The sequence below is a fragment of the Microchirus variegatus genome (genome assembly GCF_963457635.1).
Source record: "Microchirus variegatus genome assembly, chromosome: 18".
In the NCBI taxonomy this organism is placed as follows: domain Eukaryota; kingdom Metazoa; phylum Chordata; class Actinopteri; order Pleuronectiformes; family Soleidae; genus Microchirus; species Microchirus variegatus.
In genome coordinates this window covers 524364-551392 of record NC_139819.1, presented here as the reverse complement: position 1 = coordinate 551392, position 27029 = coordinate 524364, and the positions used below count along the sequence as shown (strand labels likewise).

Sequence of the window (27029 nt, the reverse complement as noted above, 5' to 3'; positions counted from 1 at the left end):
AAGACAGAGACAGACGCCGATCAGCACACATTTCATTTTGTAATTTGTCTGTGCGATGATGTGTTTTAACAGCGAAGAGAAGAGAGAAAAAACCTGTGAGCTGAAGATTTAAAAAAAAAAAAAAAGAAGAGTGACAGCCTATATTTAACTGTTGACAGCTGTCATCGCGTCAACAGCATTAAATCAGGATGAACGTGCGTCCAGGAGACCTGCATGCATCATGCACGCGTCTGAAATATGGAAAAATCATAATTGCTTTGTGTAAACTGCAAATCATGTTCAGAAGATTTATTTTTTATGATTTCTTTATTATTTAGTTTTTATTTTATTGTTTACTTTAAGGTTTATACAAATTAATTTTGACATGTGTATAGTTTATCTTTGAAGGAGAAATAAGAGCAGAAAGAAGCAAGTATTATTTCACCTAAAATCCCCAAAAGTCATCAATTTGTACATATTTCAGTTTCACTTTCCAATTATGAATAGATGGCATTTAAGCTTCTAACCAGTTTATTGTAATCTGTTTTATTGCAACTATGTCTAACCCTGCATAAAGTATTTTATTCTCATCCTATTTCAAAGTGTGCATACAAAATATTGTACTCAATATTTTATCGTACTTTCAATGAGACGATACACAATAATATCGTCTCATCGAAAGTGCTTGAATTTTGTGCAAGACAACATTTACGTTGATATTTAGGTAAAATGTCTCCCTTGTTTGTTACGACGCCACCTACTAAGTCTTAATTGCTAGCGGCGTCTCTCTCTGCCGTTGATGTGACGTGAGATTCCGTGCAGAACAATGAGCGAGTAAAGCTAAGCAAAGAGCAAATGACAACACGATGCCTGGGAAATGAAAATTCCAAGATCTCTGTCTCAATAAAAGTGGAAGCCATGGACGAAGCGGCTCTTACAAGTCGCCCTCCCGCCTTATTAGTCTGCGCCGGCACATTCGGTCCTTGAATTTGAGGGAATTGGTCCCGAAAAAGTCCTTGAAAAGTGTTATGTCCAACCGCGCCGTGCGAACCCTCTGCTGGAGGTCAACCTCCGGCCCTGCCGCCGTATAGATGATTCAGCAGTGAGGTGGAGGAGTGATGTCATCCCAGCGCGGCAGAATCCACAGAGGGATAAAAATAGTTGAATGTGAGCGGTACAGGCGGAACCGCAATCGCCCGTCTCATCCTTTGTCAACACAAATGAGCCCGGCAGCGAGAGACGGGAGTGAATAATGTAGAGGGTGCAGGGGCAGATTTCCTCAGCCCCGTCGATTTTTAAAGCGCACCTCGCCCCTGAAATATTGAGATGGCGTCCGTGAGTGTGAGGTTTCAGCTGCTGCTGCTGTAGCAGGAAGCGCAGACTCTCTCCCTCTCTGACAGAAGGCGGCGAGTCTGTGGTTTGGAGTGAAGTGTAAACACCGCTTCTTCCGGAGAGTGTGTTTGGGAATCACCTTTGTCAGCGAGGGTGTCAGTGTGAGAGCTAATGAGTCTCCAGTTACTCACAGTTAAATCATTTTGTATCGTGCGGCGACGGTGGTTTATTTCTGACACAGAGCAGAGGGACGTGTGCTCCACTCAGCAAGTCTTTATTTCTATGAGGAAAGTGGCTCAGCTGTTTTGAGGAACTGCATTTCCAGCACATTAGGCCTTTTGGAACTCCGCCACGTTGCTCAGTTCCGTTTCAATTGTGTGATATATTTCAGACCAGATTTGATGGTTCACATCCATCACGACAAGTGTCTTGCGTTTGACTTTCATGTGAATGCATGAAACCTTTCTTCATGCATCATCGGCAACAGAAAATGTCATATTTGTGAGACGACTCTATACTAAATTGGGAGACAAATGGAGCCTATTGAATTGTGGGTGTTATGTAGCTCTGGAGCAGTGGTTCTCCAGCATTTACAGATGCTACCGACTAAACCAATCAGGCAGGCAACACTGAGCCCCATCCCATTATGTCACTAAAATTTTACTTTAATAGTGGATTGTGACATGACTGTTCCCATATGCAATATCCAATCTTGGACCACATACTGTAGTGAAAGCCTTGGGAAAAAATAAGTGTTGATAACCTGAAGTTTAAAAGAGGAACATGACTCGCCTCCACTTATTCTGAAAATGTAACACCCAGTATTTTTTTATGATTCACACAATTTCAGCCAAGAAAACAACATTTCATGTTATTATTCACATGGACTTAAATTTGGGTTAACCTTGTCTAAATTCTAATATCATTGATGGTCGTTCCTCCCAAAAAACATGTAATCTAATGTGTTGCAAGACTATCACACCAACTGCTACAGTGGCCAGTAAGTGCAGAACAATCCCTATTTCCATGTACATGTAACATCAACCTTTTCTTTTATATAAATATATACACACCGTATTTGTAGAATACCCACAAACCTTACATGACAGTACAGTGTGCTGTGACATGAACTAGACTTATTTTCTTTTCTCCAGCACCTAAAAACAGAGAGGAAAAAGGCTGCTCTTACCTCCTGAGTGGTCATATCTGCTGCAGGAGCGTCATTGTCACACACCTCTGCATTGTCTTCAGGTCACTGCTTCCCCAAATCACTTCTGCCCCGAATGTGCCACAATAGTTGTACAAAATAAAAATGTAGCACAAAAAAATGGCACTTGAGATGTAGTCAAGAAAAAAACATCAGACATCAGAGAGATTAAGAAAAGAAAGGGATTTTTGTAACTGTGGTGATTCTGGAGCTCCATGTCCTGGATGTCTTCAGCTCACTTTTAATTTGTTCTGTCAAATAAATAAATAAATTAAAAAAAACATATAGAGTCATGCTATCAACGTATCTGGAACTCAGGCATGACGTCACTCCCAGTTCCGATGTAAAGTGTACCTTACAGTATTATGTATATTGTTAACTGTAAAGGTTCTGGAATGACAAACTCCCTCTTGTGGCATTTCATGATAAAAGACAAAGACTGTATGTTGCAGGAATAGAAGTCTTCAGCTTCATTAAGATTCATGTAGCTGCAGGGATTTAATGACGTGTAGGAGAAGCTTGTCACACAGAGTAAAGCAACTGTGGCCAGCAGCTATTGTCGCAATCGATCATTTTTTACTTAATAAATCAATGCTGAAAGTACATCAAATTAATTTAAAAGCGTGGGCGAGTTGGTATTCGTATCACACACTTGAATTTACATGCATTATTATTCTCTACATCAGTGGTTCTCAGGCTTTTTTATACCAAGTGCATCCTAAAAATACAGCGTTGTTTAGAGTTGAGATTCTTTTGTCTTTTACAATTTAACAACAATGTTTTTTAGTGTCTTAGTTACCTTTGAATGTTGAAGTTAAATGTAGTTATTATTCTGCACTTTCAACACAAACAGTAGATGAATACGTAAACACACGTTGAGCCTAAAAGTCTCGGGTGCTTTGTTAGAAAAAATACTTTTCACACGTCTGAAGCCAAAGAGCGGGAGCTGCAATGTACGTCTTATTTGTAATTTTGTTTGGCTGATCTGAAACCAATCCTCCACTTTGACATCACAGCGCATCGACTCGGCGCGAATGCAAACGGGGATCTTTTAACTCTTGGTGGAGAAAGCGGGTCCATGAGAACCTTGTATAATGAGTTTCTTCTGAGAGGCTTCTTTGAGAGAAAGTGTGAAATGAACAGCGCCGAACCTGGCGGAGGCAATTTCAACTTCCCTGAATGAAAGCCTTTAATCCGAGATGAATCCCCTTGATCTACAGTGGCTCAGGTAGACAGCCCGGGCTGCGGCTCAAAGGGGAATCAACTAAATGCTTCTGCACAGTGATACAAGCTGTTCTCCGTTCAGCCTCACAAAGACACCGAGGTGCTGCTCCAAAAACAAGCTGGCGTTTAACTGTGTTCCCGCCCCCTCACTCCCTCCGCCTTCTTTCACTGCTTTTGTTTCAACTTCCCGATCCGCACCACGATGCTTCCGTTGTTATAGGTCACACGGAGACTCCTAGAGAGCGAATGATGAGCTTCGTTATGAAGCCAAGCAATTAAACCCACCTCCAGTGTGCGCGCTGTAGCCGGGAGCTCCCCTCTATTTATTTTGTTAACACAAGACAGATCAGGGTGGAATAGCAATGCAGTGCTGCATCGCTCGGAGGGGAGGAGAGGTGGCATTTGGGAGGGAGCCACACAGACCCATTTTATTTTCCCAGCTCATCTTTTCTGATTAACCTCCAGAGTGGGCGAGCACAGCTGAGCCGCAGATATCTCCCCTCCGGCTCGCTCTCCTGCTGCTGGACTTGCTGTTCGTATGAACTTGCAATGCCACGCCGAGATATCAAGCGTCTGCTGCCGTCCGAGGCTGTGCTCGCACCGAGGTCCTCTCAGGCAGGCTGTGTCTGCACCGTTAATTGCAAATGTTGAAATCAATTGCGTGTCAGGTCGTTTACGGGCACAGGGTTTAAACCAGGGGTTCTCAAAGTTTTGATACTTGAGGGCCAATTTAGGAACCCAACGTTGGACTGAGGGCCGCCAAAGGAAAAAAAGGTAAAATAAACAGAAAGAAATCCCATTTGTAATCATTTTGATGACCAGATTGCAGTTCTACAGTTAACACTTATTGGTCTGTATCCAGTAATGTCCAATAAACATTTAACAAGCTTAGTAGCTCCTGGATTAAAACTATCAACTGTAATTCATCTGCCATTGGCCCGTGGGCCACACTTTGAGAACCAATGGTTTAAACAAAATGTTTAGGTGCCCAATTAAATGCCACGGTTATTCCGTATATTTCACTTTAAAGCCTTGTTAAAACTGTAGTGCATAACTTTTACATATTAACGGTCAATTCGTACTTATCGCCTGACGTAAATTCCGCCATCTGCCCATTTTCATGTTGGTTTACATGGATTCTGGGGCTCGTGAGAAGTGCTGGTTTTGCATATGGTTCACATCTTTAAAAATACATTTATAGTGACGTTTTTAATGCACCTAATTCACTTGAAAGCCGTGTTAAAAACGCTTATTAGTAGATATTAGTATCTCCAGGTTGATTCACAACGAGTTTAAAGTGTCTGCCGTTGTAGGTTTTCAAGTCAAATGCACGTGGAATGCGTATTTTAAACATTTCTATTGGTTTAAATCTTTAAAAATACATTTATAGTGACATTTTTAATCCACATAATTCACTCAAATGCCTTGTTAAAACCCTTGTTTAAATATAAGGGGTCAAGATCTACATTCCACGTGACCTAAATTTTGTAATGCGACCATTTTTGCCTTGGTTCACTCATCTATGTACATGTCCAGGTTGAGTTTAAAGAGTCTGTGGGGATCTAAGGCTGTTAGTTCCTTTTGTTCAAATCCAGTGACTGTTTGTGTCACACATATCTAAAGCTGATCCAACCGACGTTGTGTCCAGACGCGACCAATCTATCTGAAATAACCACATTAAATGTGAGATGCAGGGAAACAGGAAGTACCTCGTGTCACTCTTCCAAACGATGACCCTGTCAAGTCGCGGCACACGGTTGCAGGATTGTGGTGCTGCAGTCATGGCCGTCTGTCACATCACCAGTGTTTGAGTGACACGAAAGACGATTTCAAATCACAGCGGTCAGACTGAGGCGACGCTTGGACTCAAACCTGATTGTATTCAGTTGATGTGACTCAGTATTTGTGTCACTTTAGTATGTGCTCCTCTCGATATCATGCAACGTGAGTGACAATGTACATATCGCTATCCACGTGACTTCCTTTCACGGCTTCTCGCAGAGCGTTGATGTCAAAAGCCCAAATGAAATCACTGAAGTTTGAGAGCCGTCGTCTTGAGATTAATCAACAAATTTGCTACAACAGCTTCCGTTTCTGACTCATCTCCCACTTCAGTAATGAGTGGTTTCACAATTAGGACATTTTTTCCGTTTGCATAAAGGCATCGGCGTGCATGCTTGATGAGCATGAAGACACGTTTGGTGATGAATATGAACCGTCAAATCTGATGTCTAATTAACTGGAATTGATTTAGATTTGAACACACAATGTGGCTGGTAAACCATAAGATGCATCTTTTGAAATGTCACCTCCAGAATGTGGGTTTAAAGTGGTCCAGACTTCCAAAACCAGACAAAAAAAATAAATGTGGCCGATTGGCTTACGGGTAGAATCCGTGAAGTAGATTAGCCGTGTGCTGTGAGGTGTTGCTTCTCATAAGACATTAAGTGGGTTGCGTTGCGTCCTCAGGTCTTCGAGCATCACCAGACAGAGACTCTTAATCCGTGTAATTGCTTTGATGAAAAAAAAAAACTGAATAGGAAAAGGAAAAAAGTTTTTCTGACCAATGCCAACTTCACTGTCGTTCAACAAAGAGAGTTCTTCAAAAGAGAAGGAAATCATGCTTCATTTTTATCTCAAGGCTGGGTCATGTTGACCGCGTTCCGCAGAATTCCGCTTCATATCTTTTTTATTTATGACTTACACAAGGGTCCAATTCATTTTAGCATTCTACACGTGCATACTTCACCCTAATTTTCATGATTTCCCTCCAGAGGTTTGCGATCTTGTCATGTGGGCAAACTTAGCAATTGCCTAGTGCCCTGAGTTGGAAGGGGGGGGCTCCCAATGGACAACTGATACTCATAGCAATGATGCCAGGTTGGTTTTAAACTGCAACGTCCAATACTCCCCATTGTCCCCCACAGACTCTAAAATAATAACATATTCCATTAAAGACCAGACGATTGCTGCGAGAATATCCGTTTACCACTATAACAATGTATGGTGTGTTTCCGATTAATGTTATGTTCATTGAAAAGAAAGTGTTTTTCCTTCAAAAAATAAGGGCATTTCTAAGTCACCCCAAACTTTTGAATGGTAGTTTACGGAGCCCATGGACCAAAAAAGGACGTGTTCTTGGGGTTTCTTTATGCTAAGGGTCTGTACTGACCACAGCAGAACACACCTCTGCACATGTGGACGTGAAAAAACTGTTATTTGTTCAATATTGGGTCCAAGCATGACTCAGCAGACGGTCTGGTTGCATGTTGAGTCATGCCACTAAACTAAAACTGTGTCAAATGGCTATTAGACCGAGGCAAACGTGTGTGCGACGGCAAGGACTTCCATTGGCACCTTCCTCATAAGTCTCTGTGATGGCTGTGATGTCACCACTTACATTGCTCTTCTGTCCCCTAATTGGCCCTCAACCAGCACATTTCTCAGCGTCTAATCGTCAGGGAACAGTCATCTCAATGAGCAGTGTGCGTGTGTGTGTGTGTGTGTGGTGGAGGAGGTGACCTTCAGGGCCAGTGCAGGTAATGAAATCACAGCGAGGGACGCTCTGATGTGAGGTCCTGCACAAAAAAAATAAAAGCCCTCTGTCAAGACTGACACTGATGACCGCTTGCTAATTGAAACAAATGCTCCAATTAGGCAATTCATTCCTCACATCCTCTGCCACACACTTGTCGAGCCAATTTATGTTTGTGCCTTCATCTTTTTCCCTTTCTCTCTTCCTTCATCTCTCTTTGGTGTAAATGTCTCCCTCTGGTTTTTAGTTTATTTCCGTCTCCCTCTCGCTCTCCTTCCTTCTGCTCGGTGACTCTTTTCATCATTGCCCCCACAGGCTGTTTAGCAGCAGACAGACAGCTAATGTGCGGCGTGGTTCCCCCCTCGAACGCCACTGCGAGGGGGGCGGCAGCGGCGGCGGCGGCTCGTGCCACGCGTTAATTGCCTCTTTCAAGTCACAAATTTCCCAGGATAAAATTGAGATGAATACATGAAGACTCCAGAGGAGGAGGAGGAGGAGGAGGAGGCGGCGGAGTGTGGGAGTGGATTGGGATGCCACCACTCGTGTCACCCATTCAGTGACGGACGACTTTAATCATTAGAAATTAGACTCTGTCCCTTCGTCTCTATTTGTTTTCCTAATCTTTTAGAGATGCTGATGACTCACTGTGATGTGAGGCCACACGAGGGCGAGGCATCCGTGACACTTTTTCCTCGTCCGATACCGATACTTGATACCGATAACGCGCTCAATTCAATCTCATTTGTAGCACCAAAGTAAATTATCTCAAGGCAATATATCATACAATATTAGAGAGAGTGGAGAAACCCAGCAATTCACACGATGAGGCATCAGTGGAGGGGGAAAAACTCCCTTTTAACAGAAGAAGAAATCTCAAAGATGTGCGGCCACCTGCCTGGACAGGTTGCGGTGAAAGGAAAAATGGAGAACGGAGAAGACAAAGAGGGGAAAGAATGGACAAGAAGACAGAAAGATAATAATGATAATACTCATCTGTTGTTGCTTTTATCATCCTTTATCTTATGAATAGTCCACTATAGCTCACATGACTTGTCCTAATGTCAGTAATATTGATATTATTCTAAACCTGCGAGCTGGGGATGGCCCAGTTTTCATCCATTTCAGTGTGATTCAGTCTTCTGGCAGAAATTACTAGAGGTTGACCACTTTGATATGACTTTTTCTGTGATGGATGCCACGTTTTAGAAAAACATGTCGGGCTGATCTTCTTTTCCCTCCATCTAATTAAATTTGTCATTTTAGCTATATATATGCATTTTATATATATAAACTACGTTTTAAACAGGGTTCACACAGGTCCTGGAAAGTACTTGAGAAGTCCTCGACTTGGCAGCCTTTAATACGTGTAAACTTACATAAAAAAGAAATAATCAAACTAAGTTATTTGTAGTATAATTAAAAACACAACAAAAATAGGCCTAATTTTTGTACCTCGTTTTATCTCAAAATAAGTCACATGATCACTGGTCACATGACATTCATCTTTACAGCCTGTGCTTATTGACTCATTTATGTCATAGTTGGATTAATACTGAACATAATTAAAGTCCAGACTCTTGGATCCTGACGACAAACATTTCGCTGAACAGTCAAAGATACAGAATGTGAAACAGGATTACTATGTCATGATGTGTATTATAATTTTTTTTATATTTGTGTCCATACTTTACCGGCGATCCATCCATCAACCCTTTTAGCGCGCGTGTCATTTCCATTTAGCCAGCGTTTGAATGCCCAAAGGCACTTTCCTATATCTGCATCCAGCCCTGAGCTTTTGTTTATTACAAAGAGAGCCGGTGCACTTCCTATAAATCCATCAACCCGGCTTGTTCTGCCACGCCGTGAATGTAATTTGCAGGAGCAGCGATGCGACGCTCGACTCACGCCGTAGTAGATGCAGTCGCTAAGTTTGTTATTCATAATTAGTTTTAATCTCTGTTTGCCGGTAATTGGTCATAGTGCTTCTTTTGACTGCTAATGGCTTCACAAAAGCTGCCCCGGCTGTGGTGGACAGTGTACGGACGACCGGCGTATCCGACGCGGCACAGTTTTACGACGGCTTGAATGGAGAAATGTAAGAATCTGTAGTTAAACTTTTTAGAATAAAGTCACCATATTATATATTAATGTTACGAAGGGAAAAAAAACAATCTGTTCAAAGCCCTGATACGGATGCTAATGTGGTGCTGATGTGCCACACAGATTAAGTGTTTTCCTTATCTGTGAAGCTGTCAAACCATGTTCCCTTATCTTTGAGATATTGCTTTAAAATAATATTCACATTCTTTTTCTTACAACTTTATTCTCCAAAGCTTAATTTCCTTTCCCTTTGGTGTGGACTTAATCCTCCCGGTCGTAGCAGGAGCAGTTGAAGAAGTCACCCGTTAAAATACTACTGGATTAAAACTGTCTCGCGGTAGAAGTTAAAGAACTTATATGTTACCTTCCTTTAGCATCAAAACTCGAAAGATGTTTAATTTGTCCTTTTTTAGCGACTGTAAAAACATGGTGGTCCAAAATGGCCGCCTCAGTACAGCTGACCTGGCCTCATTTTGGGTCATTTATACTCTCACAAAATACAAAATAATGTCACCTAACTTTTACATATCAGACCTTTCACTATCCACTACCAAGGGGCAACAAAACAGACGAGTTATTGTGATTCTGAGTGGATCCAAGCCTGAGGAGAACAACCGTCAGACTGCTGCCGTCTCGCTCCCACGCCGTTCCCTGCTGTGATTTCATGTCATGCGACAAGAGGATGTGTGCAGCGCCGAGGAAAGTGGGACAAACTTCCGAACCATCGTGTGCTGTGTGAAGTCCAGCAGCAGCAGCGAGTCACAAACACTGAAGATCACAAGACATACGTGGATGTGGCAGAGGTGAAGTGAATCAGTTTGAGTTGATCCAAGCAGAGCAGGCACCATGTATAATTCAGTACATATTTTACTCATAAAATGAGTTTTTACTTTAGTTGTTTTGCACGTGTGTGAGTGCGTTTGTTTTTGCTCTGAGCAAAGTGTCAAAATGCTGCCGACCCACTACCGAGTTCATCCTGTGCAGACTCACGCGGAGCCCTGAAGCTGCTGCTGCTGCTGCTGCTGCTCCTCTGTCAAAACAGTGCTCATGCTTCACTTCCTGTGTAACCTGGCATAAGATCAGGATGCTCTTAACTGTGAAAAAGTTTTAAATGGGGTTGCTGTGGCCGTGTCACTTTAAATCTGCAAAACTTTTTGATAACTTTTTTGTGTTGGTGCGAAAAACACGCTCGGACGAGTTTTGCTCTTTTAGGTTGGGTGCAAATCCCAAAATGGATGGAAAAATTCAAAATGGACGACTTCCTGTTGAGTTGAGGCCATGGTTACGGTCGGTCTTGAGCAACACACGGGTCTGGGAACTATTGCATTTTCGGCAGACCTGACCTCCATGAACTGTTTCAAGAGTTTTCATGCACGTTAACCCACTCAAAAATGACCTTGAAACCATGGGTATAATAATAACATCTCCAGGTTCCTCCAGGAGGTTTTTTGGCCCCTGCCATTCGTGGCTCGGTCCCTAACAAAGTTGTCTGTCTGTCTGGTGTTTCTCATGATCTCTCCTCTCTCTCTGGTTCATTGTCTTGCCTCGTACAGGTGGAATGGCTGAAAAACGAAGAGCTGCTGAGCTCGCTGACCGATGACAACATCGACACCCGAGCCGACCACAACCTCATCATCAACGAGGCGCGTCTGTCCGACTCGGGGAACTACACGTGTGTGGCCAACAACATTGTGGCCAAACGACGGAGCGCCAGTGCCTCTGTCATCGTCTTTGGTATGTTTGTTTTTATTTATTTATTTTATTTGAACTGCAAAGGTACCAGGAACCAGGCATTTGATTAGACAAATTAGCGTGATGACAACGTATGAATGATCCAGAGTCTCAACGATCTGGGCCTCTTCAGTCCACCAGGTGGCAGTAACGTAAAATACGATATCATGTTGTGACTGTGAAGGTACCATCAGTGATAGTAGACCTTGTACCTGATCTGACGAGGTTCCAAGATACTAAAAAGTGACGTCAACCGACTGCCGGCCACCGATTGGTCAGAGAGTGTCGTCACTGTTAGTCGAGAGATCAGTTAAAAAGACTTAAAAATCCCTAAAAACATGCGTTAATCTCCAACATTTAGCAAAGGAAATCTCTAAAATCTGGGGTATTAGCCTGAAAGTGAGGGATCTTGAGCCGAATCACAACATCCTTTTCAGCCGTATATCAGTTCACTATGAACGATCATCTGAACAAATCTTTTCTAATTTACTGATTCTAATTAGAGCTGAAACAATTAATCGACGATTCGATTAATCGTCGACTATTTTGATAATCGATTAACCGGTTTGAAGCTTTTTCATGATTAAAACAAGGTTTCTTTGCTCCACATAACAAAGAAATCATTAAAAACTGAATCATTTTGGTTTGTGGACAAAAACAAGACATCCCAGAACATTGTCATTTCCAGGTGTGACGAACACTGATAGATGTTTTTTAACATTTACTGACATTTTAAGGACCAAACGATTAATAGATTATTCGAGAAAATAATCGACAACGAAAATAATCCTTATTTACAGCTCTAATTCTAATCAATCAATCAATCAATCTTTATTTGTATAGCCCACAGTTTACAAAACATAGTTTGTCTCACGGGACTTCACAGGGTTGGTAACATCCTCTGTCCTTAGACCTTCGACCACGGTAAGAAAAAACCACCAGAGAAAAAACCCTTATAACAGGGAAAAGGGTAGAAACCTTTGGGAGAACCACAGGTGAGGGATCCACTCCCTGGACGGACAGACAATAATTCAGTTGCACCGAAAACAACTGCTTTACAAGTTGTACAACATCACCGCAGATTCCTGCAGCCGTGCCATGACAACTAGTAGTCATGTAGTAATGGACGACGACGTGCCTGCTACCCAAACTCAAGTAGAACTGTATTGTGGAGAAACCACCATAAGTTCTTCTGTGTTCCCGATAAAGTTCCTGGTACCAGTTGTGGCTGCGGTGGTATCACACTCTTCTGCTGCAGCTGCTGTTGTTGTTGTTGTGTTTTATTACAACACACCAATGTGTCATGACACAATGTTTACACATCGCTCAGTTCGGTTTCCCCCCCGCGCTCCGTATACAAGTGATTAAAAGAGCCATCTCCCGTGTTTTCCAATGAAGAGCGATGTCTCCTTTTTATTTCAATGGATGTATTATTCAAAGGCTCAATTTAGTGCCTCTCATTTAAAATCAATGTGTACTTTATGAAAGGAAATAAGCCACTGTGTCTTAATCTCATTTAAAGAGGAGTGTTGCCCATTAAGTATTTATTTGCCAGAGCCCTTCCACCACTGCAGGTTCACTGGCTTCCCCGCGTTTGGATTCCGCGCACGTAAGACACAGAGATCATAGAGTAAAGTGCTTCATTCGGCGACGCTAAGTGGTCGACTCCAACCTGTCGAATCGCTATGAGTCAGTGTCGCCTTTGGAAACGGCAATTCAGTGTAATGGCTGTTTTCTTTGCTTTCGCACAGTTCCATGCGTTCATCTTAATCCAAGAGCAAGGAACACTGAACAGGCAATTAGAAAAGAGGGAGCTGTATATCCACCAGAGTGAATGAGCTCTGCTCGCACTGTTCCAGCCGTTATGCATTGTTGCCTCGCGGTGCCTCGGAGCCTGCATAATCTTTAATAGCCGCAGCTCTTGTTGGAGTATTTAATGTGGGAAAATAACATGTTGTGCACTCACTCTGCCTATTTTTTTTCCTCCTCTGTTATTTCCTGAACTGTCCCCAGTGAACGGCGGCTGGTCCCTGTGGACGGAGTGGTCGTCCTGCAACGTGCCGTGTGGGCGCGGCATCCAGAAGCGCTCGCGGACCTGCACCAACCCGGCGCCGCTGAACGGCGGCGCTTTCTGCGAGGGGATGTCCGTGCAGAAGATCACCTGCAACGCCCTGTGTCCAAGTCAGTCCTGCTTTATTTCTGTATGCTTCCTGCACAGAATATGTACAACTGGAAACTTTCTCTTTGCACCAACTGCCTTACGCTGCAAAGCAACCTAAAAATGTCTAAAACCGAGTCGGACAATAAAAGAAATGATCATAACGCGATTAAAAAGCACTCACACTGAGCTTAGAGTGGTGGATTTCCATAATCGGTGACAGAAGCCACTTTAAAATGCTCTTTAGTTCAGTTTTGTTTTGAAATGCCACACAGGGGAACCTGCATCTGTCCAGTCATTCCAGGACATTTTGATTTCTAAAGGTCTTAAGATCATTAAAATGGTTTATCCTGTTATTTATCCTGTCTGTGATGCAAATTAGTCTCTTACCAAAAATAATATAACGAGAGCCAAATCAGTTTAAAGCAGATTTTCACTTTTGGAGGTTTATTGTCATTGTTAAAAGGAAAACAAAACAGAAACTGCACTGCGTTTTATGCCAAAGAAGGTATTAAATTAATGGATATTGTATTAAAAAAAATTATATCAAGTAGATAAAGTTACCCAATTAGTCCACAGGGACTAATAAAATAATGTGTGATGTAACTGATATTTTAATTTTAAGGGTATAAAGATGCCAAGTATAATGCACAATGAGCACACGTTGAGTTAGTGTAATTTTACGTTGTTAATTAATTGCAATAGTATCGTTAATTGGGTTAAATGAGATAATGTCGTGAATGCCAATGAATGAATAAATCCTTTATTTTAATAAACCAAACAAACACCCATGTATATATTAATACACATGAACAAATCCACAAGTAACACAAATTATTTATTGCAAGGCACATGTTCGAAAAGGAGTAGGACGTTTTCACTTATTAATTTAATTCCTCCCCCTTTTTCCACCGACATATTTAACGTGAATATTACTGCTACTACATAACCTCGGTCTGTCCTCATGTAGTGGGAGGAGCGAAGGACAGAGAGCCTCGCCTACTGTAGCTTTAATACGTCCTCATAAATAATGAATATCCGTTGTCAAACAAACAAACATTGCCTGAACGCAAAAAATTCCTTTTGAATCACTAACGATACCACGACATGACAGGTTTGTAATCGCTGACACTTTTCTCTTTCCCCGATGACGTTAATACGAGGTCTTTTTTTTTAATGTTATTGCAGCGTTTGACACACCAAAAGCTAAATGACAACACCGTTACAGGGGAAAACAACAATAATAATAAGCCCTGTGATGGAGGGATCCATAGCAACGCGATAATATTGCTGTAACAGCAGACTGATCGTGTTATAGAGAGAGAAAAGTGCTCCCAGGAAGGAACTACAACTCATAAACAAAAGAAGAGGGGATTTATGATGTTAAATAAAGTGAGCGCAGAGAAAGAGCGAGAGGGGGAATGAGTCGGCGTGTGACTCAGGAGGAGGAAGGTGTGCTGACGTACCTTTAAATGAAATGATCTAACAGGAAGAGACTGTGGTGATTTGGCTGGAAAGTTATAGCCTTGCATGCGTTGTAATGTTTACATAAGAAGTCGTAACTCCCAAGTTAACCGCGTTTCAGTTGAGAAGTCTGGAAGCAAAGATATCTCGGGCTAACCGTTGTTAGCCAGTGGAGAACAACCATAGATGCATAACGTATGATACATAGACCAAAAATGAGTGCTGGGCACGCTAATGGCGTTAACGGCGTCGAAGTTAACGTACATTAACGCATGACGCATTTCCGTGACGACTGAATGGAAAAAGACGAGCGTGACGTCATGTTTGCGTGCCAGTTAGCTCCGTTAGCTCCTTTAGCACCGCTAGCGCACCAAGAGTCAAACTGGAGCGGTCTGTGAAAAGAGCAGTGCTACAAATAACCAGCGTACCTGTGTACTGCATATGTGCTCCTCTGTTTTTAAAGTTTAGCCTTACTTTAGAGACTAATTTTAACAATCGGGGAGTCACGTAGACATGTCACGAGCATCTTTTTGCGGTCAGTCGTCATGGAAACGCGCTCATGCGTCAACGTTGACGCCGTTAATTCCGTTAACATGCCCATAACTACCAAAAATCTCTCGTCCTTCTACGTACGGTTTTTGTCTCCGACTGTTCTTCTGTTTGTCATCCAAAGAGCCCACAGCCGTAGAACATATGTGAAGAGAAGCCTAAATATGGAAGGTCAAAGAACCGTTTGCATTCAGTTTGATGGATTAAAAAAAAGAAAGAGAGGGAGAATCTGCCAGAAATAATGAGATGAAGCTGCACCAATCCAGGTGGTTGAAGCTTTTTAAAGATTTAACCAAGAAGACCCGGAGGCTGTAAACGCTGCCACTCAGGAGTTATGTTTGTAAAAAAACAGATTTTCACTCTTAGGATTGTAATACATGTGCAAACCAAGCTCTGCCATAGATCGAGCAAGCAAAATCTACAACATAATAGTGTGCGAGTGCTAAAGTAAATAACAAAAATACTCATTTTTATATTTAGACGTGTACTTTTTTACCATCTAATGTGGAAAATACAGTCTTTTCCGCGCGTGAAATCCCTTGTAATGTGTTGAGGGGGAAAAAAAGAAAGGAGATAAAAATAAGAAAATGTATTGTGAGTTAGTGTAGGAACATAAAATGAAGTGTTGGCCTGCGAGGTGCAGAAAAGTCAGACGGATATTCATGAGGAAATAAAAGGTGCAAATTTGAATTCTGAAGTCGCATCTTATCTTTTTTTGGTTCTTGCTTGAATGAATTGCATGTCTATATGTGTGTATATATATATATATATATGTATATATATATAGTATGCGTAAAGCACAATGTGTGTAACCTTTTTCCAGAGATAGTTTTAGATCTCACAGACTCAGCACTTTGCACCTTGCATCTCAGATTCACGCTGTGATTCACCATCTTCTCACTTCTTTTCCCAAAGTGCTTGGAGTTCTTGGCAATTTCATGCGGTCGTCCACTTGTCATGGACAAGTCATCCGGTCTACTTTAAATGAGACAGATGTAGTGCTGGTACAGAAGTCAGTGAGGTTATTAAACAGAATTCAGGTCATATTTTTTTATTCTTAAATGCTATTTAATTTAAATTTAAAAAGAGAAAAATGCACTAACCATAGAACATAAATGTTTCTGTCGTGAAAAAAAACAATTATTTGGTTTCTTTCCAATTTCCATTTGCAGCATTTTTACTTGACTTCAATGTAAGGTGATGTTCTTTTATGTATTGTGTGTAGTGTTGGAAATATGAGTTTCCTGCAAGGTTGAATCTATATATATACAGACTTTGTTTGCTATTACGTTTCAACACTCTTTGCCTCTGCAGGCAGTGATAAACTAACAGCAATTAAAATACTGTACAAGGTGCTTACAAAAAAAGTAACAGGAATTATAATCATTCTCCATCTGGTGTCTGACTCTTATGTCTGATATTTAAATAAGTAGATCCTATATATATCTATATATTGTTGACACACAGCCACTCTTTGTTGGCTGCCATGTCGGATGTTAGACGTTTCACACTCTTCACAATACTAGATAGAAACTTGCTTGTCAGAAGTGCTGAAGGAGAACAACTGTTCATCCTCAACTTCCATTAACTGTGGTATACCTCAAGGATCAATCACAGGCCCCCTACTGTTTTCATCAAACAAGCTCCCTTCAGTTCTCCTACTACAACTCTCAAAAACTTTCTGGATGCTAGACATCTCACACTCTTCACAATACGACAACGTTGCTTGTCAGGAGGGATAAAGAAGAACACCAAGAGTTTTTAAAAAGTGTGTCACTTGTTTTATTATCGTTAAACTATCGGAAAATACCGTGACCAGTCGATAACATTGTGTCATCTGCATAACAGTGGCAGGAGAACTGAGGGGAGCTTGTTCAATGAGAACAGTAGGGGGCCCGTGATCGATCCATGAGGTGTACCGCAATTAATGGAAGTTGAGGATGAACAGTTGTTCCAATGGAGAGTAAGAAGTATCTATGATGAAAGTTAGAGAAGAGAATACTGCGAGTAATCAAACATGGATTTTCGTGGGGGGAAAAAGGAACAGTTATGCACGCATAATATTTAATCTAAGTTAACATACAAACGGAAGTAATGACCTGTCATTAAACGCGGAAATCAATTGTTGAAACACAATGTTCTTCCCATTAAATATGCATGCCTGTTTGGGTTTTTTTTCCCCGCTTCTACTTTAATGGTGAAGTCTACGAGCGTTAAAATGCCAGGCATAAGTTATCATAAATTATTCAGTAAGCAGATATTTTGTCCTTAAATTCGGTGCCAAACTCATTTTCTTATGTCGAGGATATTCATTCATATAATTCATTCGTAGCCACATAACGGAGGAAAAGTTGCATCTTTTTTATGACAGAAAAGGCCACTCATCCACCTTCAATTTCTGTGAAGGGAAAACTCTCATGAGGTCGTTGATCAATAACAGTGACTCAGCAATTGTGTTTTTTTTTTGTTTTTTTTATGTCCAAATGAATGAAAGTCAATGCAGTGTCCTTGGTAGAATAGCGGTACAAAGATGTGTGAAGTTTTCAACGCCCTGCCTCTCGATGCCAATTAAAGCCGTCAACCTTTAATGCACTTTAAGAGTGTGTTTGCAGCAGGGGAACTGGACATGGCGGGAAAAAAGAAAATCCTAATTACGTGCAAACTAACAGGAAGACAAAGTTTCTAATTGAGCAGCCACATACAGACCAGTTGCAGCCCCGTCGTAGCCCGGAGGCCTCTTTCAGAACGACTGAGGATGTGTGCAGCAGATCCAGAGAGAGAGAGGCGGGTGTTTCTGTGGGAGGAAGGAGATGCAGACTTGGGGGGGGGAAGCGTGGGCCGCAGTGAAGCCGGCTGTCTGCGCCGCCGCTGACTGACAAGGCCGTACGGTTCTGACAAGCCAGCCCAGAGCATTGCTTTAATGATGGTGTGAGCGGGGAGGATGGATGAGGTCAGAGGCCCGCCTCTTGACAAGGCAGATAGCCACTTAACAAGAAATGGCAACGGGGGAGAGAGACGGGAACAGCCGCTGAGGTGAAGCCAAAGCTCCTGCAGAGAATAGGTGATTAAAACTGAGTCAGTAGAGATTGTGTAATGAAACGTCTCCACCTGGTTAGTGATTGGATAAATCATCAGTTTTAGGAATGTATTTTTGACATTTTTAGTTCGTATGTGAATCTCTCTTTCATTGGCGAGCTAACATTAGTTGTATGTCGCATCCTTTACATATACATAAAAATGGCTTTGTCAAGTAGTACTATCAGACTTGACTCGGGGAGCGTTTGTATGTATACAGCGGCAGAGCAGGCAAAAATACCCCTCTGTGTTTTCAGTTCAGATTAAGTTCTGATTTGATTTGTTTATTACTTGTTTTCTGGTACTAAAGCCGTAATATCTCAGAATACAACTGGTCTGTGGCCCTTAACTTTAACTCGTCGTGGTGTACGTCATTTCAACAATGTCAACAAGAGAATCTGGCGACTCGATCACAAATTCGGGGAAAACCAAAGCTGAATCTTGGATTGTGAAAAGTGTCCATTAAAAGTGATGCAGAGATTTGTTGCTGTCGAGCTTTTGTCAGACTCTATCTGCTTCCACCAGTAAGGCAGATGAGCTCATTCGACGGAATCACAGCAACAAGTCATAGGGGAAATATGGGACAATATGCATATGCTCCGCGGCGGCTGCGGTCAAACTCGCTCAGCTTTTTCCTCTGTGACACAAACACATCATTTGCATTTTAAGTAGCCGAGAAGAAGGATGCACAAACAAGTGTGGCATGTAGGCAGCACCCATGGTTCATCACAAAGGAGCATTTCCCTCTCCACCGCCCACAAGACACTGTATATTACTGGCATTGCAACTGCTGCCAAACAAGAGAGAGAAAAAAAAAAACATTCTTCAAGCACCATATGGTCTTCTCAATATTTGTGAAGCTAAGCATGATAAGCTCTTCCTTGATCAGACGACAGAGCGTGGCAGAAGAATCCCGGCTATTAGCGTCCACCAAGCTGTCTTTGTTTCAAAGCCTTGCGTCAAATCCCATTACACAAACAGACCCGGGGGTTAATGACAGCGAGGAAAAATGGCTCTCGAGATGCAGCGCAACAGCTCAAGGTGGACTTTGTTTTGTTGCTCTGCTGAAAACAGTATGCAAATGATGAAATGTAACATTTAGACGAGGTCGTACCCATGTTCCCCGGGTCTTATGTTCCCCACTTTGTGGAAGCCTGGGTGTGGAGCTCCAGGGTAAAGGGTAGGGTCCTATGTTCCCCGGGTCCTTAGCTAAATAAGGATAGCTAGATCTATCTATCTATCTATCTATCTATCTATCTATCTATCTATCTATCTATCTATCTATCTATCTATCTATCTATCTATCTATCTATCTATCTATCTATCTATCTATCTATCTATCTATCTATCTATCTATCTATCTATCTATCTATCTATCTATCTATCTATCTATCTATCTACTGAATACAGCTAGCTAGCTATGTATACAGCTAGCTAGCTAACTATGTATCGCACTAGCTATGTAGCGAGCTGGCCATCTAGTTAGCTAAATATGGATAGCTAGATACATATATCTATCTATCAATTGAAACCTTTAGCTAGCTATGTAGCTAAGTAGCTAGGTAAATATGGATAGCTTGATCTATCTATCTATCTATCTATCTATCTATCTATCTATCTATCTATCTATCTATCTATCTATACACACTGGAATTTTGTCTGTCATAAATGCTAATAAATATTCTTGTGGCCTTTAAATCACAGGTGTGTGTTTCTATCGTCTCCTTTGCAGTCGACGGCGGCTGGGACGAGTGGAGCGAGTGGACCGTGTGCCGCAGCCAGTGTGACCGACAGCGGAGTCGCGAGTGCAACTCCCCGGCGCCGAAACACCGAGGCAGGATATGCGAGGGGAGCGGCAAATCCACGGAGAACTGCACGGACGGACTGTGCACCCAAAGTAAGACCATTCTCCCTGTCGCACATCATCATCATCATCATCATCCTCATTTCCAAAACCATTTTCATCATCGTCGTATACATTTACACACACACACACACACACATTCATTGCACCTCTCTTGCTCTATGCATGTTTGACCGGGAGTGAGTGAGGAGCTGATCACACCACAGTGTGTGGACGGACAAACAGATGCCCAGTGCATGTTAATGTCAGCATGCTGCTCACTTGACATCCTGTATGTCACACAGTGAGCGACTGTCACCGTGTCACAGGCTGAAGGGTGCACACATGTTGTTCAACCCCCCCCCCCGAGTGATGCTTGAAGCCTGAAATGCCACCATTGCACTGTCGGGGTCATGCACATGCAATGATTAAAAAAAAAATGGTGGACGTTTTTCTCACCAGCATGAGATCTTAGATTATAGATGCTGTCAGCTGCTGCGATTGGTCTTTTATGTCAGACATGTGCCTTGGTCTTGGAAAAGTTTAGCTTACAATGTATGCATTACAGTTAGGGTTGGAGACCCTGGGAAAAGATCTGGAATTCAAAAGTCCAAGCCCCTTTATTGAGACTTTCCCCCCGAAGCTACGCCTCCAGAGAACAGGAACGCGAAACGAGCACAGATTCACGAGCACTGCGCGGTACTTTTTGGTGAAGCTTACTTCTTTTGGACGCCCGAAAAACCCCAAGTACCCTCAAAAGATCATAAAGAAATAAGGTGAACCCACCGGTCCTGTAGAAACTGAGCCACCATGGCATCACTTTGCCAGCCCTTTCTGTCTCTAACTGTTCAAACGCAGCCACAGATGTTCACTCTGGTCGTGGATCAGCTCTGCGTAGACTTTTGTCACCTGGTTCGTTGATTTGTCAGGCATTGGCATTTAATTGAATTGCATGTTTTCCGTACGTATGTATGTATGTATGCGTCTTCTCTCTCTCTGTACTCCAGCTTCCTGATTGGATGGGATGGTTCATTGACCTATATTTACACGGGGAGTTGTTGTAGTGCTATTCTTTACCAAGTGGCAACCGGTCGTGATCTCAGCCATGAAGAAGCTGAACTGCTTCGTTGAAACTTGCCGTGTTGATCGGACTGTCGATCACGCTGGTGTCCACATATTATGTGGAATAATTTATTATCTGTTTTCCCTCTAAATAGGAGCATCATTTACTGAATTGTCTGAATTACGTTGTATTGGAAAAGGGCGGCGTTTGAGAGCATTAAGTCCTCAGGAAAATGTTGACAGACTGAGGTTCCTGCAGCTTCTGTACATCCTCTCTCAGGAGCGTCGTGAGGATGATAATGGTTCAAGTTTTAGTCAAAGTTTGGATACTTTAATGTCATTCTGACATTTTAATCTCATAATAATAGTTATCTGTGTGCACAGAAACACCCCCGTAACTTGATTTATCGAAGTTTAACCAGGGATTTAATGGAAATACAAGACATCTGACACATGAAGTTATTTATTTGTGTAGGTTTGAAATGAAAAGAGAAAATGTCTTTGTTCTCCTGCAGTGTGCCTACAGATAGATAAAGCTCTTCTTTAGTCGTCTTAATGCTGCAGCAACATTTGTAGAAAATAAGTAGAAACTGTGACTTTTTTTGCCTCCTAAATAAACTCAAACTTTCTTGGACTCATGTTAGCCGATGATTAGCTTACTCAGCCGTTTCCAAGACAACAGCACTTTTGCAGCTCGCCATCTTTATCCGCGCTGATATAAGGACAGTAATGATGCCGCTTTGGCCATTATCTGATACTGTCGTCCATCGTCTGTGAGCACAGTCAGCAGAAAAAAAAGCTTCTCTGCACTCAGGATTTTTGGGTCCGAGACCTGCACGCTTGTTAGTCACTTCACACACACACACACACACACACACACACACAGTGAAGGCTGCTGGGACTTTAATCACCGCTCTCTCTCTCTCTCTCTTTGTCTCACTCTATCTCTCTGTCTTTGCAGATCGAAAGCTGATACATGACGTTAAACCTCAAAGTGAGTTCTTCTCCCTCTGTGGATTTTCTTTCATCTCCGTGCACCGCCTGCCACTAATGTGTTAACGCCCAGAACTCAGTGGGCGAGACATGAAATGCACTAAAAGTTTAAAGCCGGAGCAGTAAATGAAGTGACTTTCATTTGCATTCTCTTGGGGGGAGGAAGAAAAAAAAAAAAGGGAACGGCACAAATTAAGAACAATTAGTTCACCTTGATCTCATCTACTCCTGCTTTAACCCCGGCGACTGCTCATTTGCATTGGTGTCATTATTCAGCGGGCCGCCCCGTGACAGCCGTGACATCACAGCTGTGTTTCCACTTTGAACGCGGTGATGTATTGGTTGTGACAAGCGGACATGTGCTGTGGCGTGGAGGATTAATGGGGTTGTAATCATGGCAAACGAGCTAATTTGACCAATTTGCGACGACGCTGTCCTCGCGCTCCTGTGGCGGGCTTTCAATCACTCACCGGAGTCAAACTCGCCGGGCTAAGTGATTGTCAGGTGCTCGCGTGAGTGCTTTCATTAGCCTGAAAAGTTGTTTCTGTGTTCAGCAGTTTAAAATGATTGAACCCTGGTATGGGAAAGCTTTGATTTTGTGGTTCTCAAACTGTGGCACGTGAGCTTCCTCTGGTGGAAAATCAAAAATACTACATGAGACAGAAAAATACGTTTATTTTTTTATTACCTTGACATGATTCGACCACTTCCTGTACTCACTTCCTCATAAGATGGACGAACCGTGAGAACAATTTCTTCACGTGTGGAAAACGAAACGGGAAGACGCACACGATCAATGGAAGATAAAGCAGAAGAAAACCAAACCAAAGCCAAATCACAACATACATTATCTGTACAGCACTGTACATAGACAACATCATGCAGAGCAGAGAAACCCAACAATTCACACAATGAGCAAGAACTAGGCATCAGTGGAGAGAAAAACTCCCTATCTCTGACAAGGATGTGCGGCCATCTGCCTCGGCCGGTTGGGGTGAAAGGAAAACAAAGGACCACAGAAACAAACATCACCGCTGTATCAGAGAAGAACATCGAGATCCGGAAAAGGGGGAACCTGTGAACCATCAACCATGCAGGATGACCTGGATCTAACGTCCTATCACACACCTGCGACGCTGTCCTCAACAGACAGCAGGGGGCGTAGTCATCCCCACAAAGGAAGCAAGACACGTCACATGTAACATCACGTGACCCTTCAGAGGAAGAGCACAGGAAGTGGTCGAAGCATGTCAAGGTAGTCAAATTGGGTGCGTGATTGGAGTGCGTAGTGTCATAATCTCATGTGAAGATGGTGAGAGAGCAAATGATCTTATTGGTAATAAATCTGCCCATTTAAGTCGGCGATGATGTTTTGGATATTTTCTCAGCTGCTACTTGGTGTATAAAAGTTGGTCTTTGGTCCTCGGGACATTGCGTGACCGCCAGTCGCCGCTGCATTAGCGCTGAGCCGCCCTCGCAGTGTGATATCCATCACGGCTCTTGGTTCTAGGCCGGTGGGTCTGAAAAGGCAGTTCGAGGCTAATCACCCGCGCCATGTAAGCAGCTTGACTGTGGTGTGTAACAGTTTAGTAGTAACGACCGGACGCGTTGGCTTTAATCTCGTCCGCGGGGCGTAATGTGGCAACGAGAGATAAGACAGATGGTCTGCTCCATCTTTACCACTTTACATCTCCTCTCACTTCATTTCCACGCTGCACAGCCTCAGTGTAACTCTTGCATGTGTTTGCCCTTGAATGTCTGCACAATAACAATATTGTCTGCTTCCTTCTCCTCCTCCTCCTCCACTCTCTCCGGGTTTTGTAAACAATCGGGTCACAAGGGTCTTTTTTTTCACTTTCATAAGCTCATCAAAGTGGAAAAAAAAGAGATTTGACCCAGTTGCTGGTGACACAGGCAAACTCAAACAGTGACACCAGCGCCTTTTACTAAAATTGACTCCATTATAGTTTTCTCAATTCACCGTTAAGCTTTTTGACGTGGGATTGCATGAATCTATGCCAGATTAAGTGTTAAAAACCAACTTTTTCGAACAGGAAATGAAAAGTTTTCCTGCTTTGTAAATGGCTCACTCCCTGCACCAAAGTCCATTGAGAAAATCAGCAGTTTAACACCAAGTTAAGGTGTTCTAATTTCTATTAAACCAGGCAGCAGTGGATCAGCAGCTCCTGTGTCCCCTCAGGTTAAAAAATCACTGATTTTGTCTGTGGAATTTGGTGCGGCCCAGCTGTAAGCCATGTTTTCAGAGAGAGTGCTCGCCTACCTGTTTTAAGCAAAAGGATCATACGCGGCACAATTAGCCGTTGTATGTAGGATGCCTCATACACCAATGGTGAACTGTCACTTTAACTCTATATAAAGGAACACCTTCTCCAGAGGTCTCACACTTAAAACCTTCCCCTTTATAGCTTTTTGATTATATTTTTCCACAGATTTGATTATTATTAGCCTGTATGAGGAAGTATTAAGTTGGGCTGGGAATAGTTGAAAACATGACGCAGCATAAGTGGAGATATTGTCTTAAAGAAACTGTTGTGTGACTCAGTGACTCAAGTGACACATTAATTAAGTTTTTTTTAATCTTATAAAGTTCTTTTACCCCAAACTTGTACGTTTTTTTTTAATATAAATAGTGCTGTCAAGCGTCAACGGCGTTTAACGACGTCAACGGTAACGTACGACACGTTTCCATGACGACTGACCGTGCGTGACGTCATGTTTACGTGACTCCGGATTGTTAAAACGAGTCTCTAAAGTAACTTTAAAAACAGAGGCACACATACGCAGTACACACTGGTACGCTGTTTATTTGTAGCGCTGCTCTTTTCGTTTAATAAACGGACCACTCCAGTTCGACTTTAGGTGCGCTAACGGAGCTAAAAGGAGCTAATGCAGCTAACGAAGCTAACTGGTAAACAGTGCCTGGACTCTGGTGTCGCGGCATGTAAACATGACGCCATGCGCATTTTTTTCCGGTCAGTCGTCATGGAAACGTGTCATGCGTTAACACGCGTTAACCTATTGCACAGCACTAGAACAACTAAAATTTAAAGGAAGTTCTGTTTTTTTTTGCGTCTCAATGAAAGTAAAAAAATTTGTTTGTGTTTGTGGACAAAACGAGACATTTAAAGAACTTTTTTCTTACATTTAATGGTTTAAACAAGAAAATAAAAGACAGCTGAATTGATAATTGTTAGTTGTCGCCCGAATATCTTTGATATTAGTTGGACCAGGACCAGGAATCACAGCTTTTATACGTTGTGTTACAGTAGCTTTAACTTCACGGCGTCTCCCTGTGTGTTTCCAGGCATGGACAGCTCCAACGACGTGGCTCTGTACTCGGGCCTGGGCGCCGGCATCATCGCCGTGGTGATCCTCGTGGTGGCCGTCATGCTGTACAGGAAGAACCACAGCGAGTACGGCGTGGACGTCATCGACTCGTCGGCGCTCACCGGCGGCTTCCAGTCCTTCAACTTCAAGACCACCAGACAAGGTAAGAAGATCTTGGACACACGTTGACAACCAGGGACAGAACCCCCCTCGCCCCGGTGATCGATGGCGTTTGTTTACGCGGAGCGGCGTGGCGTGCACCTTCCCTATTTGCCTAAGATTTATCCCTCCATAATCAGCGAAAGGATCTGCCCTTCTGTTTTTGACAGACCTGCGCCGCTGTTATTGTGAAAAAGGGAGATAATCAATCTCTGATAGACACCAGCACCACCGCTGCTTCATCTCTCTCCTCCCCGCGGGACCACACATTTGACTGTCAACCAATCCCCTCCATTAGATTACACCGGGCCATAGCTGCTGATGGATTTATGTGAGAGGGTATGGAACGGTGAACATCGATTCATTTTTTTTTTTTTTGTCGTGCGCAGCAATAACTTGCGTTGGTGATGTGACCGCGGCCGTTCCCAGTCAGCCTCGCTGCAGGCAGTCGTATTACCGCCGCTGACACTTCTGGGTTAGCACAAGTGATAGCCATCGTGGTGGATGGGTGATCCATCCTCGCCCCGGTGTTTTCTGACAACGCAGCGACCTGGAGCCCCAACACCACGAAGGCCCAGGGAGCCGCTCAATCCCCCCCCGCCCCCCCTGCCACTCGCTAGTCACACTACTGGAAGGGAGGTGATGTGAGCTTGGGTCTACATTCAGCAGGTCATCAATTTCATTTAAATAGGCCACGTCTCGCCTCAGCCTGCCTGCTGTGCCCTTCACCGGCCACAATCACTCCTGTTCCATTTTCCTCTCCGTCAGCGGCCGGAGCTCCTTGTGCAGTGATGAACGCTTCCTGCTCTCGCCGCCCGCTCAAGCCCCAGTTTGTTTTAGAAATAAGGCGTCGAGGCCGACTTCCTCCCTGAAGAAATTGAAGTGGTAACATTGAGGTTCTTGATGGCAGGGGTTTATTGTGCAGCAATGGGCTAAATTTGGTAAGAAAATGGTGTTTACATCGTTTAAAGCTGTAGTACGTGACCTTCCTTCATCTGAAACTATCAGATCTAAATGAGGGAGTGTTGTGGCAGTGCAAAGGCGGTGGGGCCAAGATTTTTTTCTGCTTAACGGCCATTTTTGTTGTACAGTAGAATTCACTTTGGAAACTTTTCAAGGACGCGTCTTTGTCTCTTGAATCACACTTTTTGTCGTATCCCTTCCTGTGTGCAGTGAGACACAGAGAGTGGTCCTGTTGCACATATATGTGAGTTATGGAGATCTACTTACTTACATTAACTTGATTTTATGGTAATAAAAACCCTTCTAG

The 27029-nt window shown here is 42.9% G+C and overlaps 1 protein-coding gene across 1 annotated transcript in view; it reads left to right on the top strand.

Annotated features, from left to right (window-relative positions):
• unc5db (unc-5 netrin receptor Db) overlaps positions 1-27029 on the top strand; it is a gene marked incomplete at its 3' end in the record, with an annotated part of 251619 nt that overhangs the window by 140272 nt on the left and 84318 nt on the right. The window contains exons 5-9 of the mRNA XM_083905089.1: positions 10931-11111; positions 13122-13289; positions 20087-20251; positions 22221-22253; positions 25578-25763. Of these exons, the coding sequence (XP_083761215.1) occupies positions 10931-11111; positions 13122-13289; positions 20087-20251; positions 22221-22253; positions 25578-25763 (733 nt within the window). The remainder of the gene's footprint in view (positions 1-10930; positions 11112-13121; positions 13290-20086; positions 20252-22220; positions 22254-25577; positions 25764-27029) is intronic.